Source organism: Columba livia, chromosome 2 (genome assembly GCF_036013475.1).
Source record: "Columba livia isolate bColLiv1 breed racing homer chromosome 2, bColLiv1.pat.W.v2, whole genome shotgun sequence".
NCBI lineage: Eukaryota > Metazoa > Chordata > Aves > Columbiformes > Columbidae > Columba > Columba livia.
This window is the reverse complement of record NC_088603.1, coordinates 54,723,321-54,741,923: the sequence shown is the minus strand read 5'-3', so window position 1 is coordinate 54,741,923 and position 18,603 is coordinate 54,723,321. Positions and strand designations below refer to the sequence as shown.

General features: G+C 38.6%; 1 protein-coding gene across 3 annotated transcripts in view; it reads left to right on the top strand.

Moving 5' to 3' along the window:
• Nucleotides 1–18,603, top strand: part of POU6F2 (POU class 6 homeobox 2) — a 305,926-nt gene that overhangs the window by 267,620 nt on the left and 19,703 nt on the right. For all 3 annotated transcript variants that reach the window (XM_021291174.2, XM_065052010.1, XM_065052011.1), the window contains exon 7: nt 11,777–11,983. In XM_021291174.2, coding sequence (XP_021146849.2) covers nt 11,777–11,983 — 207 coding nt within the window. The remainder of the gene's footprint in view (nt 1–11,776; nt 11,984–18,603) is intronic.

The following is an 18,603-nucleotide window of genomic DNA, read 5'->3' as shown; positions in this document are numbered from 1 at the left end:
AGAAATTTCAGTATTCATGTGTTTCAGAAGCATGTTGATTCAGTACAGTAGCAATGTAGATGCTGGAAATGGGATTACCTCAGGTCCGCTGCTGCTTTTAATAAGAAAATCATAGTTATTTAACTATTCCTTAAGCAAACTTATGGACCAGCTCTGAATGAAATTGATAATTAAGCTGCATGTTCTTCTCACAGGTTCATAAAACCCAGTCTCTTGCTGTGTCTTCCTCAAATTTGAGAATAATTTAGTTAGACATAACTGTCATTTTTGGCGTATTTGTTTAGTTAGGAAGATCTTGAGTCTGCAAAAAATGAATTGATAGCCCTGTGAGAGACTAAAATCTATATAAGACCTACTACAAACAAATGTATTTTGGCCAATGGAAAAGAAGCAGTGACTGAATGCTAGATGTTCATCTCCAAATTCAGGGACAGCTCCCTCCTGAGTTAAGTGCCATTACATCAGGAGAATGTTTTGCCTTGAGAGAGATGCTAGGACCAGTCATTTGTGGTAGATACCATCACATGTACTAAGTGTCTGTATTACAGAACTTACTGTTATAATCAGAGTGGAAGTTTAAGTCAAGCTGTGAGGATGTGAACACAATACCTTCCTTTCCTTCTGTCATCTCAGGTGAAATGGATTAATGATGCATTTGATAATGCGAGATGCTTTAGCCATTGTGCTTTCAAGCAGTGAAACATATGCTCCAACTACTAGCATTCAAGAAACCAGCTCAGGGTATCTTCAGTGAGATAACCACCACCTTTATGTGTTGGTTTTTTTTTTTCTTGATCACTCTACGTCGGCCTTATAAAAAATACTTAAAGCTCATAGGAGTACTGCCAGGGAGATAAGTAGTATTTATACAAACATGTTACAGATGATTGAATGGAGGACTGGAATTTTAGTGACTTTCCAAAGGTGAACTGATTGGCAGAGCAGCCCCCTGAACCAGCAGCCATACCAAATTTCACAAGGTAAGATGGACAAAGTCTGGCTTATATTTGGGTGGCAAAATTTCAAGGAGGCATTGGTACTGAGGAGATCAAGCCACTGTCTTTCTGGTGATTGTATAACAAAGGGAAGATAGATGTGATCTTGGGAAGGATTTTTTTCCAAGAGAATCAGATCTAGAATCTTGGAATCATGACCATTTTTCATCCAAGAACTTGCATATGACCCATCTACATTTTCCCACCTCCTTTCAGTGAAATGAATTTTCCCTTCTCCTGAATGTCCACATAATTGTGCTACATTACAATGAAATTCCACTTTATAGGCTGGAATATTGGTTTCCATAGTGAAGATCCGCAGTAGGGAAGTAATCCCGAATGGTTTGTTCCACCAAAGCTGTACTGGTGATTAGCATTGTGGTGCATTCTCAGTAGTCCAAAAATCACTTGCTGAAGAAGTGCATGCACTATAAAATTTAGAAGTTTTTCTGTAGTACATTTGTGTGGCGAAGTGCAAAGGTTTACAGTTATTCACCTCAGCCTTGCCTCCAGCTTTTGCAGACTATCACATTAAACATTACAACTCTTAATTAATAAGACCAACAGTTTTATCTTTTATTTAACTGAAGTCCAGAACATCCACAATTGTAGAAACATCCGCTGAAGTAAGGCATGACTTCATATTTAAAATAGTGTCTTGTTGCACTGGTGCAATGGTGAAGTGATAGGTTGACAGACAGATACTGTGTCATCCATAGTCATTTGATCTGGGCAGGAAGCTCAAGATTTATAATATTATTTGGAGAAATATGATTGTATAGCAACAATATTGAGTAATATTGCTGCTGACTGACCGAAATATCAGCCTTCTTGTAGTGACTTTTAGCTAAATCTGAAATGATGGCATTTAGCATGCCCAACTAATTTCACCTTTAAGAGTTACAGAATGAGAAATCTGTTGATCTCTGATAAATATTTTATATAGTGTATGTAATTTGATAGTGAGAAGATGAGAGTAGATTATTCAAGAATATATTGATGGCCTATAAATTCTTTGACCTGTAATCTAATTAAAGAACTGTGGTCCTAAAGATTGCATCTGAAGATTACTTGATGGTTAATGATTTCAGTCCAATTTATCATGGACAAGTGTCCAGGAGAACATACATTGGTATTCTAAAGAGACAAGTCAAGGCTATAATAAAGCATCATTAAGCCTTCAAAGTCATTTGTCCAGAATACACTTCTGTTTTCACAGGAAATTTCATCAATGAAAATTAAAAAGAAAAATAACTCTTTGAGGATTCAAAATTTACCATATATTAGCAATATCATACTACTTCTGATGGAATAACTTTCTCAGGGATGGCATCACGAGATAAAGTAGTGACTGCCTACTGAAGGCGCAGAAGAGCATGTCTTAGTTAAGCTTCTTGTCTGTGCAAAACAAATTGAAAGAGTAACCAAGAGAAAGAAATAAAAATAGATCACCAAAAATTTTCCTGCTCATCCAGATACAGACACTGACTATTTTAAAAACCCAGGATCAAAGAGCAGTTACTAAATCCTGTCTCATTCTCACTCCTGACCCCTAGATAGCATCTCCATAGTAGGCCGGTACAGTGCAATACAACACCAAGTAGCAAAGCTAATTCCAAACAAACCAATAATGTCACCATAGCATGGAAACAATCACATCGGCATGCATTGGGCTTGGCCTAATTAGGCTTGCTGAGAAAGGGCAATTTGTTTCCCAAGTTAGCCTTGAATTGCTCAACGTGGCATGTATTGCAAAGTGTCAGGATGCCTACATTTTCTTTTTGTCTGGAGAAAAGGAGTCTGAGGGGAGACCTTATCACTGTCTGCAATACCTGACAGGAGGTTGTAGCATGGAGGGTGTTGGTCTCTTCTCCCAAGTAGCAAGTGATAGGCCAAGAGGAAATGGCCTCAAGTTGCACCAGGAGAGGTTTAGATTGGATATTAGGAAACATTTCTTCATGGAGAGGGTTGTCAGGCATTGGAACAGGCTGCCCAGGGAAGTGGTGGAGTCACCATGCCTGGAGGTGTTTAAAAGGTGTCTAGGTGAGGTTCTTAGGGACATGGTTTAGTGCTAGAGTCAGGTTATGGTTGGACTTGATGATCTTAAGGGTCTTTTCCAACCAAAGTGATTCTATGATTCTTTTGCTGTGTGTCCAGTGTGTCAGATCCTGATATGGCTGAAAGCAAGTCCAATCTTTATGCCATGAGCAAGAAGTAGCAGTAGATATTTATATTATGTTAATGCCCCAAAGAACAATCCTTGTTCTAAGTGGTTTGTAACCTAAAGACATGAAGTAATGGTAGGGTCTGCAGATGTAGCACATATGCTTTCTTCACCACAACAATACAAAGCTTGCGAAAGCTGAGAAATTTTATTTCAGAGCAGGAATTCCTTGTTTCTGAGAAGCCTGATACTTAGTTGAGACTGAAATCTCCAGAGAAGCCAAAGTAACTATGATACCTCTGTACGCAACTACGAAAATCTCAGCCTGCGTGAAAAGAAAGTAAAGGTGAATGAATATTTATCAAAATGTTTTCATTGTAATTAAATCTAGAAATTCGTGCTGGTGGCTCAGTTGCTTTGTATTTAATTCCTGAGAAAATGAATACCATTACTTTTTGTTCTCAAGAGTATTTACAGAAAGAAAAAACAAACAAACAAAACCCCCACACACATACAAAAGCGGATTTGCAGGTATACACCATAAAACGATGTGCACAACAATCAGGAAAGCTGTTTGTGGTCTGGGACACAAGCAGTGAAATGCTAAAAACATTAAGTTGTGACTTTTTGTGATCATCAAACAGTGTTAGAAGTTACGACTGTTTTGTAATAACAATTTCTATGATAGTGTTGGCTGGTTTGTCATAATAAAACATCATAGAACTTTTGTCATAACAAACAAAAATATTACTAAAATATTTTATGCATGTCATCCATCAAATAATTTTAAATAATGAACACTTTCATAAGAATCTGTCTAGCTGATTTTCAGAAATGCTCGGGACATGTAAATGTAATTAAAACCAACAGTTGCTTTGCTCAACTCAGAGAACTATTACCTCCAAGGGTCCTTATGCCTGACTTAATTCTTGATTTGAAAAGAAACTAAGTCTGATAAGTAGATTGCTTAGAAAGAACAATTTAGCGGATGCTCAACGTAATTTTTAATCTTTAATTTTGTACTTACATAACTTCAGATTTTTCTAATAAGAAAATGTTATGTTGTTTTATTTGGGATGTTTGATAAAAGAGACATGCTTTTTTATGACTGTCTACATACCCCTGCTAAGAAAACATAACAGTATTTGCCTGAGAAAAATTTCATCACATAATTTCTACAGTGATGACAAATAAAGTCTTGTACAGTTTGATGTTAGTATATAAACATGATTTTCTAAAAACTAAAGCACCGAGAAAGTCAGACAGAATGTCAGACTCAACGTTATGATGCTTACAAACAATATATGATCCAATACATTGTATGATAGATGAACAACACTTAACCTTGAAAATTATAATTCCTTGCGTGAAACGGTGACTCAGAAATACAGTTTCATAGGTGCTTGTTTCTAGTATCACTGTTTGATGCCTTGTTGTCATGATAGCATTTTGGTGTGCCAGTTTTTTGAGTTCTTATCAGGCAATATAATGCGGCAAAGGAAATTTGCAGGCTTTGCATAAATTAACACTTTGAAAGACACAGGCAGCCTTCACCTCATCCTGCCGTGAGGTTCAATAATTGTATTGTCGCTATTCTAAAGAACTAGATAGAGTAGCATTTCTTTCAGAAGTAATCTGCAAATGGAGCTTGTATTCATGCTTCCAATTTTTCAGTGTGTAGGTTGGTAGTATATACAGTATAATGATTTTGCACCATGTATAAGTGGCTGGGTTTATTTATATTGGTAGATAATAATATCTATATATAAATAAAAATATGTGTCTATTTGTTTACAATTTACATATATATGTGTGTGATGTAAAAAGGGGCAGCTGCATAGGGGCTAAAAAATACTGTACAGATTCTCATTATTCTGTTTTTTCCTCAGTTATTTTCTCTTTAGATTATCTCCTCAAAGTAACTCATGCTGATACAGTGGCCATACAAGTAGGAACATATCTGTGAACAGAAGCAGCTTCTGAAGCCAGATTTGTAAAACTGTAGAAGATAAAGCAAACCATAAATACTGTCCTATGTACCATAGGTGGTATGGCCTCTGGGGTTAAACTTGCTTTTGGCCCCGTAAAACTGGAGAAAAATAGTTTAAACATACCAGCATCGTACAACAGAAGTGAAAGTGATCTTTCATTTTGGGTTGAATTGTGAGAACTAGAAAATGAAGGCAAGTGATGCATATTTAAATCAGAAAACGTTCACTCAAACAGTGATTTTTTTGCTCACTACATAAGAGTGAGACTTTCATGCATTCTGTTCAGAGTTTGAGATGTTAAATTAGCTGATGTGTGTATGGTGTTTTGCCTCATTTCCTGAACAACTTTTCTGTTGCTCCTTTTACTTTTTCCCTGGATTTCCATTTTACTTTTATATTGTTCTTCTGTTGTTCAAAGCTGCATAATTAACCTTCAGTATTTAAAGGGCTGTAACACTGACAAAATCAGAGATACATTCATTTTGATGATACTACTGAAAAACTGAACATTTCCTTTTCATAGTTAAAGACATTTTTCGATCAAATGGCACTACTTGCTTTGTGTCATGCTACTATGTGTGACTACACAAACTAGTGTAGTCAGTCTTTGATTTTACTTAGCCTTTTCACAGCAGAAACAAAGTTGTCACACCATCCATTTGGCTGCAGTTTGTAATATTCTTTTGGTTGTGCTAGGAAAGCAGGGAAGCAAGGTAGCACCCCTGCTTCCGATGAGGGGAGAGGGAGAAGAACCTAAAAAACTGTTGCATGCTTAATTTTAGAGTATCATAGTAACTTCAACTAATATCAAAACACGGTGGTTTATTGGAAGCCACAAGGAAAGACCCACTGCTTGGAATGCTGAGCAATTAGTCCTTTATACAGATACACAAAGTCTAGATTGAGATCTACAGCGCAAATGGGGCTACGTTTAGATGTTTATCCCCAGAAGTTCTGAGCAGTCACTCAGTTTCTGCCCACAGTTTCAGCCTGTGAGTTACAGCCAAGTAATCCACAAAGGCAATTAAACGTGAAGATGTGTTGTCAGTCAAGAAAGGATAGAAATGGATTCTTTTTATTTTATTCTTTCTTAAGGATCAGGTGTTTAAGGGATCCTTTTTAAGGGATCACATGGTTTTATTTGTTTTTATTTCATTTTTAAGAAGAAACCTTTACTGAGCAAAGCAATGGACTAAAATGTGTGTAATGGTACAATAAATGACCAAGCACTTCAGTGTATCAGTGCTAGGACATTACCCTGCTGTAGGGGGTAACACTCTACAGATATTTGTTGGTATGCTGAGGATTTGGGATTTTTTTTTCCCTCCATGGTCAGCTCCATTTCTTGGGATTTTGCCATCATTTTAATTGTGTGATGATTCTTTCAGCGCAGATGAATTTGCAGTTTGCAGGACTACATAGGCAAAGATCACTGAGCCCACAGATGATATGTAGGAGCAGATCAACAAATTAACTTCATGTGCAAGCCGAGCCTTACAGCTTTATTTCATGTGAATAACACTTAATCATGGAAGTTGTCTTGGAAATGGCAGATTCAGGTTGTAAGATTTGAGAGGCCTGATCTTAAATATCCTGAAATCCTAGGATGCTAAAATGACACTAAGAGATTAATCAGTGGAGAATATTCAGATGCTTCTAATGATCAACCTGAATTTCCTTTACAGTTAGAAACAAATAATTGATTCTTAACATTTAATTAACATTGGGAAGCCTAAAATATTAAATTAACATCTGTAAAACCTGCTCTCTGAGCATCTCAGGATGCAATTGATGTATCTATCAATCCATAAACAAAAGTGAAAGAATCTTACTGAATAAGTGTGGTGAAAATCTGATTCCACCAAGGCTTCTGGCAGATGTCTGTCACTTGAATAGGTCCACAGTTACAGTCATGGTGTTTTAATTAGAGGTGGCCCAAAGCCCAGGCTGTGTAAAAAAAAAGCTGAGGTCTGATTTTACATTAAATATCTCAGTATCATTTCCAGTGTCACATCTGCACTACATTTTGTGCCTATCCCTGCATCCTGCACCTCAGACAGATACAAGCAAGTGTATTTTATTTAATCAACAGCGCTATGGAGATTACTGTGCCTCACTTCCGTAGAGGTTATGGGGCATTGGCAAGGGGGTCCCTTGCATTAACCCTTGGACTTTGAGAACCATCTGTTGTTTTGCATACAACACCTGTTTTGCAGCTCCTCTGTGAATGCTTAGTGCTTGATTTCAGTTGTATGAGTTATAAAAGGAATCATGAAAGTCACGTGCATAGTGTAAAACTTTTCTAAATTATATGTTTGTAGTATTAAGACTTTTAGGGATGTGTTTGTTTTCTCAATAACATGTTTGACAGGTGGGATTGTTTATGGACTTGAGTCTAAACACTGGCAGAGTAAAAAGCCTCTTTTGCTGGGTCTCAGAGAAGCTGTGGATGCCCCATCCCTGGAAGTGTTTAAGGTCAGGTTGGACAGGGCTTTGAGCAACTTGATCTAGCAAAAGATGTCCTTGCCCATGGCAGGAAGGTTGGACTAGATGATCTTTAAAAGGTCCCTTCCAACTCAAAGCATTCTGTGATTGTGTGGGATAAGTCCCTAACATATTCTTTTCCTGAATTGTCCTTAAATATAATCTGAAATAGCAGCAGTTGCTAGAAAGGAGCAACGCTTCCCCACCAGGGAAATCACTGGCAATTAGTCTGTACTGTGGCACGCCAGTGTTTCAAGGCCGTGGCGTGATCTCATTTCTTCCAAAAATTTAAATTGTCTTCTCATGAAGTGCCAGATTTTACCATACTTTAACGGGACAGATTGGCAAGGCCAAGGATGGACTTTCTCACAAAAATTAGAGGAAGAGTGATCTGCCCCAGCATCAGGACAGCGACACAAGGTTTGAGGAGAGGATCCAGTTTCAGTACTCCATCCTAGGGAATATTTTACTTATTCATACAGAGTCGAGCGGTGTTAATCAGGGATCTGTGAGGATATTTGGGAAAGAGTACTTGGAGAAGTGGTAACTTGAATCTGGCTTCAGTCATATTAAAATTGCATGCTATAACAGTAGCCCTGTTAACTAGAGACAGGTGGATGTCTTGCTTTTAACCAGACAGGATTTTACTTTATTTTGGTATAAAATGGGAAAGAAAAAAAATAATGAAATCTTGGTAAGTTTCACGAAGTAGGAAAACTCTTTCACATTCAGATTTACCCTTGGCTCCTATAGCAACACCCCGAGGGCATTTGTTCTTTTGTCCTTCTGGAACACCACTCCCAGCTGTATGTTTCCCCTGCACCATTTCTGGCTGTGTGCATGTACAGCACGCCATGTACAGAACGGTGTGTGACACACATTAATACATATAGATAGCCTTCTGCTTCTGACCTTACAAACTGTCCACTTCAGCACTGTCATTCTATAAAATGTCCAACTGCAGTCCAAAAAATGCATTTTAAATGTGAATGCAAACATTTCTATTACTGATAACACCAGCGCAGCATTTTTTGCTTTGCTGGGATTAGGACCTTGATAGTTAATGTTATATTGGAGTAATGGCACTCCAAGGTCATGTCCTTTACTGACACGGCAAAGGAAGGAGAGGCCCTTGCTGTGTTTCTGCTGATAAAATTAAGAAGGCTTATTCCTTGTGTTTGGTGACATATGGTAAAAGCAAAATAATATATTTGTGACCTACGAATATTTTAGGTCGTCAAAAACTGGGAGAAATTTACATGTTGCACTGCATGAAAGTTGTATTTATTTCACACAGAAAGTTAGATTTTAGAAAATATTCTGAAATCCAATAATGATATAAATAAATGCCTCCCTCCCCAGTGAAGAGCCGTCTTCTCACGTGAACTGTAAAGCTGTTGCAGTTCAGCTAGGGACACCTTAAAAAATATAAAAGTACTGCTGGTCTGCAGAGAGAAACTCAAAGGCAATTCCAGCTTAGAAGGCTAACGCTCCAAATCACAACCTCTGCCAGAATATGCTTCACTTCCATGCTCTGTAAAATGGGGGTAATAATCTGTATCGATCTGTCTACCTTTTAGAAGTGCATTAAGGAGAACTTAAATGATATCTTTACAGTGTTTTGAACAGTTTTGATATATGCAGCTCTTAGAAGACAGCTGAGTAGGTGGGCTTGCATTCTATCAGGTCCTCCCACAGGAGAGCTCTCCTGCTTTTCTGTATGGCTTCCTGGTCTTCCCATCTAAACTTCTTCTAACTGGGCAAGTTTGGCAAATTGATGATGAACCATCGGGCTGTGACATTTGAAGGAGCTGTCGCTCATTAGGACACTGTCATTGAGTGACGTCTTGGCTTAATAAGAGAAGGAAGAGGGTGATTCTCTGTTGGGAGCCTCTTGCCCCTTAGCTATGTCTGGGTTAGTTGGAGATCACTGGATGATGCTTTCTTGAGGATGGATTTTCTGGGATTGTCGTATATCACCTCTGGTGATTTAAATATGCAGCCATCTCCACAGATCCCCGCTATTCCTCACAACCCAGTTCATACATGTATCCTTTTTATATCTTTAGCAAGAGATTCGGAGTTGTTTCTCTAGTTTTGCACTCCCAGAAATTTAATTGTCTGTCCACAAAACCACAGATGTTTTCACTAAACAATCATTTTAGAACTAATTTTACACTATATTGTACATTTCCCATTGGTATAATATAAACTAATAGTTTAAATCAGTAGGAATAGTGTATATTTGGTTTGGAGACAAATTTGCTTTTAAGTTTCATTAGAAACACTTTAGTCTGTTTTGTCGAGGAAACAAATCTTATGGCTAGTGCTGTCTATCCTTCTCTCCCTCTTTCTGTCCATCCATCCATCCATCCATCCATCCATCCATCCATCCATCCATCCATCCATTTCTCCATACCTACCCAAAGGTTTTGAAACAGCTGACCACTTTCAACAAAATTTATCAGAAAGAAAGAGATTTTACAAGATTATTAATGAGAATCAGCAGATAGACTGAGGAAAACTACCCTTTTACTATCCCTACCGAGCAAAAAGAGGCACAACTCATAATCCACCCTATTTCTCAGCAACAAGGTAGGTCTACACTAGTAGTCCATTTATGTGATAATAGACACAGGGCAATTGTGGTCATACTGGAGGAAGACCAAAGGGACATTCAGTGTGGTGGATGTTAGGGATAAAGAGGAAGAAGCAGGGCTTCTGGAGAGGGAATACTGGAAGCCTTATAATGGGACAGATGTTTTTGGGGAGCTGTGATAAAGTCAGAGGAGAGGCGGTGAAGGAAATAGAGAGGTGTTTTGAGTTTTGGTTTTGTGTTGGTTTGGTTTTTTTTTCACTTTTCCTGTTGCAATAATCCTATGACTCTAGCTTCATTTGGTTTTATTCAAAGTTACATCAAAGTTTGTTTCCAATGCTCTACATGTAAAAGGAGTTTTCCAACAGAGTAACTTTCTTCAGTCAAGCAGCTTATTGACTGACAAGCTTTCTTTCAGTATCTATTTGACATTTCATCCTAATATTAGTTTTACATGCACATTCACATTTGAGGAAATCACTGTATTCTCAAATCTGAGATGTCAAAAGTGTCTCTTTCAGCTAGTATTTGTCCCAGAAATGTTAGCTAAAATGTTTTATCTAACAGCAGCCCTCCTGATGCGTTGTACTACTTAATTCTCATCCCAAAGCAACTGCATTTTTATGAATGTATCTTAATAAGCCATGTTCTGAAAGGCACCAGTTTCTCTTTGTTCCTCCTTGAGATTGCATGGGAGTCATAAGTGGTCATCTTGAGGGCACTGGGGCTGTTCAGCCTGGAGAAAAGGAGGCTGAGGGGAGACCTTATCACTGTCTACAACTGCCTGAATGGAGGTTGTAGCATGGAGGGGGTTGGTCTCTTCTCCCAATTAGCAAGTTATAGGATGAGAGGAAATGGCCTCAAGTTGCACCAGGGAAAGTTCAGATTGGATATTAGGAAATATTTATTCACTGAAAGGGTTGTGAAGCAGTGGGACAGGCTGCTCAGGGAAGCGGTGGAGTCACCATCCCTGGAATTGTTTAAAAGGCATATAGATGGGGCTCTTAGGGACATGGCTTAGCACTAGAGTTAGGTTATAGTCGGACTTGATGATCTTCAGGGTTTCTTCCAGCCAAAATGATTCTATGATCTAGAGTACTATGTATCAGTAAATCAAGGATAATTACATAAGCACATCAGTTCACAGTTAATAACATTGTACAGATGAGTTGTAGAAAGCAAGCCAAACAGGGCTGATATTTGCATGTGTTTCACTCTCTGTTAAAATGAGAGGTGGGAACAAAGCATCATCCAGGGGCCAGAGCATGGCCCAGCATTTGTTTCCTACACTCTCGCCACAGCAATTTTTTTGGGGATGACAGTGGATGGTGGTAAAATGTACAGGTGATATATGACACGACAAATGAGTTTGAAAGTCCTCATCACCTCAGTAAAGGAGCAGTTGTTTTCTACCCTCAGCCTGTTATGTTCATCTCTCTGTGCTTATTTCACCTAAGTTTGATTTAACATGCATAAAACAAGTAATTATGTGTGCCAAGTATATATGGCATGTGTACAGCTTCCCTTTCTGTGTTGTTTTTTGCAGATTATTGGAACAATTCCCCTGATGCCTAACCCAGTCCCCTCCAGCCAGGCGGCAGGTGGAGCTCAGGGACTTCAGGTGCAGCCGATAACTCCACAGTTATTGACCAATGCCCAGGGTCAGATCATCGCTACCGTCATCGGCAACCAGATACTCCCAGTGATCAATACCCAGGGAATCACACTATCGCCGCTCAAGCCAGGCCAGCAGGTAAAGCGTCTGTAGCCTGAACGATTATCAAAACAGAGGCACAGAAGTCTTCTCGCAGATCTCTCATGGTCTTTCTAAAAACTCCCACTTCTTTCCCATTTTTACTAAGCAAAATTGAATTCTGTTGTACATAGTATATTAATGCTTACCATATATGTTGTTATAATGTCATATTATATGATTTATTTATAAATTCAGGGATTACCCAGTTATTCTTTTTTTCTTTTCATTTTAAAGGTCAAGATAGGGAAATTTTCTGCAGCAAAAGTGCAGTAGGAATATGAGACAGGAACGGCTCATCTGGCCTATGAAGTTCAGTTCCTTCCGTAGTGGTCACCCAGTAGACTGGGGTTTGAAATGTTTTGATATGTGCAGACAAAACAAAGAAAGATATAAAAACTTATTAGTCTTCTTCACTGGAAAATCAGATACAACTGTGCATATTTGCACAGACAAAATATTTTTAGGGAAATTTTCATTCACTCTAAGGCACTGAGTAGTTCACAGACTTCAGGATGGGAGCAGCAACTTCAGTGAGGTCCAAAAAGATTTCTGTAGTTATTTTTATAGTACTCTGAAGTAAAATTCATTAGTTTTGTGTACATCCATAGAGCAAAGAATTGTAGGGGCAACTTTTTTCTCTGAAAGAGAGGAAGTTGAGGATAGAAAAGACATCAAATGTGATTACCAAAAAGGTACTTATCAAAGTGTCACTCACTTAAATGTTCAGCTTAGCATTGCTACTGCTGGCAGTGCTTGTTTGCTAGTCCTGCCTACATCTCCAGTTGCAGGTAACAGCCTTCTATGTGTTTCTGAGAATCCCAGAGCCCCTGATCTCCAAATTGATGATTTTTTTTATTTTTTTTTTAAATTTAAAGGTAGAGCCAATTGATCTCTAGGGTGACTTTTTTGTTTGTTTTGAAAATGTGTCACATCCAAATGGTTACACTCTCCTTGTTCGATCCTGTTCTCTGTGGTACCTAGCAGAGGCATTTTCCAAAGCACTTGTCATTTATCTAACTCTATTTTATTTAATGGGAGCAGACTTAAAGTACCGGCAAGTGCTTTTGCAGTTGTTGCATGTACGTGGTTATAAACGAAGTGGGATAGATGGGAGGGCAGGCTCTGTGTTCTACAGCACTGGAAAGCCTGACAACGGAATAAGAAACTCAGACGTTTACATTTGGTTTACTGGGGGTGTGTGAGGTGGTGTGTTTGGTTTTGGGTCGGTCCCCTGAAGAGATTAAGTCTTTCCCTCCTTTACGGGGGAAGCTCTCAAGAAGCATAGCAATTCTGAGATGAAGTTTAGAAGCAAAGAGGAGGATAGACGTCTTGTATTATTCCCTGAGACCTTCTCAGCCACAGAGCAATGCACCTTCTGAGTCCTGCAGCACAGCAACCTCTTCCAGGCATCATCTGCCAGTGGTATCTGTGGGCAAAAGTGTGATATTTCTCTTCAAGGCAAGTGGCACTGGGCTCACATAAAGGGGCAAACTGCTGCTGAAGGCTGCAGCTTGCTGAATGAGAGCAGGGGATCCAGGTGGAAAGTCACTTTTCAGCCCCATTGTGCCTTATTGTGCTAGTTCATCCAACCTGTGTGTCCACATGCGGTTCTCAGAACAGTCAGCCAGCACAGACTGTCAGTCAGCAGAGCTCTGGTTGTGTTCACAGCCAGAGATGTTCCCCATATTGTGCTGGTCTGCCAAGCAGTGCTGTGTGAGTAGAAAACATGATTTTGCAAGATCAGTTTTGGGGCATCCAGTCTGTGCCACTCACGCAGAGTCCTGAGGTCCCACGGCTTGCAGGAAGGGCCACCAAACAAGACAGAGCCTCCTTACTTGCACCTGATCAAGACAGTGTTTTTCATGGGGGAAAGGGGGCATAATATAAATACTACATGAAAAAGTAGTACACATTTTCATTTTTATAGGGACTGCAGAAAATTCTTTCTGTGTATTTGTGCTCCCTCTACTGGCTTTTCTGCTTTTACTGGAAGAAGTCGGGGGAAATTTTGCCATTGATTTCAGTGGGAGCAGAAAAGAGGTATGAGAGCCAGATTCCTCATATGAATAATGCCGATGGAAAGTCAAAAGCGATTGAGCTAGTACTATACAAAACGCTGTATCATTTGAATAGCGAATAAGGTAGCTATAAGGAATATAAGTGAATAAAGAAGCTATAAGGAAATTCTGAATTTACCATATTGCCTGGATAGAGACTTTGCCAAACTGTAGTGTTTGGCTAGTGATAGCATATTTAATTATAAGTTTAAAACCATGTTTTCAGAAGATCCAAGTGCTCAAACTCAGAGGGCTCAGCAGGAAATCAAAATATTTTTGAAAATAGTGTCACACTGCATTTGGTGTCTCGTAAATTGATGACAGAATCTTCAGAAGAAGGAAATAAAAGTACAAGACAAGTTCGGGAAAAGTTTTGAGAATGTCACAGAGAAATAAATGAGGAAATAAATAATGTAATAAAATGTTCCTGTTGTAGTGATCCTAGTTTAACTTTCAACTTGTCACTTTCTTGGAAACGAAGTATTGCAGGAGAAAGAGAGGTGATTGCAAGCAATGATAGTAAGCTGCTGCTTGTTAGCTGAGTCACAATAATTGAACCTGTGTAGCCTGTTCCAGTCACTAAGTAATGCAAGCTAGTGCTTCCTTTTCGCCTGAAGCCTGAAGACTTAAATGCCTCAGATACAGTTTTTAGTTGGCTTTACTTACGCAGACTACATGAGTTATTTATTCATACAACTTTTTCAAACTTGACAGACTAAAACCTCGATGTCTCCTCATGGAAACGAGTTCACAGATTACTTCCATGTAGTGTAAAGCAGTGCTGCTTCTTCTGTGTGGTAAATAGGTTACTTTTTAATGTACACAAGTAATTCCATTGTAATCCTATTCCTCTAGTTTTTAAGAGTAAATAGATGTTACCCACAGTAAGATTTGCTCCTCTTTAAATTACACCAGGTAGTTAAAGCTTTGGTGTTTTCACTGTTTCCCAAGGTTTTGCTAATCTAAGCAGCAGCATCTATGCACATGCCGAGAATTCTCCTAAAAATTGTAATGGATTTCTAAAGCAGGCAGCTGATTGCACTCCTATTGCAGTCTGTGTCCTTTTTATCTCTGTTCCTAAGTTTTTCTTTGCCTTTAATAATTTTTAATGCACATCTCCCAGCCATTTCAATTTCCACACTAATCTCTTTGAGATTTTGTGATCAGAACTGAATGCCATGACCACAGTGTGGACGCCTCACTGTTTCACATAATAACATTATAATATTTTCAGCATTATTTTCTGTCTTTATCTCAATACAGCCTAATATACCGCTTTTTTCTGACAATCTCTGCTCATTGAGCAGGTTTTTCAATAACCAGATGTATCCACCGTGATATATCTTTGCTTCCCTGATTGTTACCATGTAAGTCACTAAAATGGTTCCTTTTAGTGCGAATGACTTTCTACCTATCTACTCTGTATTTCTTCTGTCATAATGCTCCCCCGGTGTGCTGTAAACAGGATCTCTAAGTTGTTCATGGTATTCTCTACTAACTTAAGAAATTCTCATGTTCCTCCTGCTGATTCAACTTCACCATTGTTCAGCGTCTTTTCTTGCTGCCTGCTAAAACCACTAAAAAAAAATCATATAAATCCCTTGATCTATACTTGTAATCTCCCTTCTTGAAAAAGGAAGATTTATTCCCTAATTGTATGTTTCTTGCTTTTTTAAGATGTTTATATCTCATAATAGAAGAGTACTTTGTAACTGCAACTTCTGCAATTCCTCCATGACACTTGGAAGGATTTTGTCAGGTCGCATGGCTGAATGCACTGGTTGTTTTTTGGTTTTTGGTTCTTTTTAAGAACAGATGAGGTTATTGTGACAACTTGTTAGCATTGGTATTTGCTATCAGATATGAAAACCTTGTTATTTCATATCAAAGGTTTTCTTTTACATCTTTAACATGTGTTAACACCAACACAACTGACAGAAGAACTTGAACCATGAATTGGAGTCTTAGGAAATTTAGGAAAGGATTCACCTTGCTTAATTTAGTCACAGAGTAGTTAGGTATCTGGTGGAAGCTCATTCACAAGATTTCCTGTAGAGATAAAGATTCATAGGCAAGGAGACATATCCATGTCTAATGGGCAACTCAAGCTGTCAAAATAAAACAATGTTTAGGTAGGTTGAATATCTAATACGTATATTAAGGTATCTATTGTCTCCATTGATGTGAGAGGTGGCTAGGGCAGCTATTTTAGGATAGACAATTAATTCTTAGATGAGTGAAATTAGGTAAGAAGAATGCAGCTACCCATTATCACTGGGGTTCAAAACACATTCTTCTTTATGAATTCCTTAAACAGCTTTCCTAATAGTTGATGTTTTCGTAACTATTTGCTTCCCCACACAGAAGCAACTTCTACACGTTATATTGTTCTCCAGTGTACCTCATCAAGCAGCTTCCCTTCTTGCAGCTGTCTGGCTCTTTCCTTCTACCTGCTAGATTCATTAAATCAGGCCCGTAGTGCCAGTTGTCCTCAGTCTTGTTTTATCTACACTGCCTGCCAGAACTTTTCATATTTCATCGTGTCTTGTAGTAGTACCAGCTTTGGGCTCCTGCCAACTCCGACACAATAAAACAAGCTACCAGGCAGCATTTTCTTACGTAGTCAGTTCCCCATCATCGTTGTCATTGGCTGTCATGCTCCAGATTAACTGTTGAAAAGACACAGACACCTCTCTGATGGTCATTCTTGTACATCTGCTTTCCAAATTTCATGCCAGGCATTTTCTTTTCTGCAATCTTGACCTACCACATACACCCTACCATCTCATTATCACAATTCCATGCAAGCTCTTGGTATCCTCTCCCATTAAATTCTAACCAGCTCGCAATCATTTTCTCTCTGCAATGATTTTATTGCTTTGATGCTGTCTTATTTAATGAGAAATGCACTTTTCCTTCTCTGTGTCTGAATATAACAACTAAACTGTATTGTTTCAATCCAACTTTGTTTTTCTTTTGCCTTTTATATGACTTTCATTGATGATGGTGACATTTTTTCTCATTTCTTTCTCCTTTTCTTTACCATCAGTGTGGCATAATTACATTTCATCCATGGATAAAATTACTAGATTTTTGGTAGTCAAGATTACCAGACTTTTTACCAATACAAGGGCCTACATCAGAATTTGCTTGCCACAGCATGAACGCTTGACTTGTGAATTACGTCTATTCCTGAGCAGGCTTTTTTTGTGGCATCTCCACTTGCAGGAATAGGGCATCTCAAAAAAAGCCAATATAACTGCAGCACACCACTGGGAATAGGAAAATATCACTACACTGCTTGTGTAATTCTAAGGAATTGAGGCATAGAGAGAGTAAAGCACTGTTCACTGTTACTGTTACATTTGAGTTATGCACTTACCTACACCTTTAAGTCTTACTGTAATATTGACATTATATCATTCCTGATGGGGGTCAGAAAGATGACTGATGCAGTTGACTTGCATATAAAATTATATCTTCTATAGAGGCCTGGTGGTGTCCTCGCCCTCGTTTAGTGAGCTGAGAGACCTTCAATCATAGCGTGTGCTTTGAAAGTAGTTCTGATCCCACAGAAAGGCTTTGGAAGAACTTCAGCAGTTGCTATCAAAGTCCTACCCGCAGTTACGTCCACAGCACACCAGCACTTCTTTGCTGTTGTCTTCATTTTGAGCTGAGTGCATGCACAGCCTGTGTGAAGCCAAAGAGCTTTTCTATGCTAGATTTCAAATGTACCTATTCTGTCAGTCTAAGCATGTAACGAGGTCCTTTATATTATATATACTATGCTATATTAGACTTCACTGAGAAGATACTTAATAAGCATCAAATAGCTTTCAGATTCACATAATCACTTACTTGAATTTAGTTGAGTAAGCTAAATTAGGGTGATGGGAGCAAGATATTTGGGAAGTATCCTGGCAGAGTTGACTGTGAAAGCAATTTGCCATGAAGCACTGGATATGCATAATAACTTGTTCTTTCTATGTGCTGGAAGATGTAAGAAAACATTTTTGAAATCCACGCCTGGCCATGCAGTATGAGTCAGTTTGACAACAAACATCCTCTGCCATGGTGCTCTCAAACCATGGAGGGGCCATAGCAAACCACCGCTCTTTCTCAAAAATAAATGTAATGCACATTTTAGGAAATGTAGTTGGAGCAGAGAACTGCATTTACAGGAAAAATGGAAGCACAGAACACTTAAACTACTGCTTCTGCAAGGCGTTATCATGGCATTTCAAAGCGTTTGGGAATGTCTTTTTACGTCAAGGTGTTTATTTTTCAGCACCTTCCATGGACTTTAGTCTTTACTAGATCTAAGTCCATATTTTTCAGGAAGAACTGAGTGATATCAGAAAAAATTGAAAATCTTTATTTGTGTCATAAAGGGAATTGTTTAATCTTGCTCTCTATGCCACTCCTCTGAGTTTCATCTCTTCTGCCCTTTTTGTTATATTTGTCTTTTTCACCTCTGTCATCTCTAATTTGTTGTGTTTCCTCATCTCTCAGATTTCCTTTTCACTGAATTATAGAAAAATGGGACTGTAAAGGACCCGA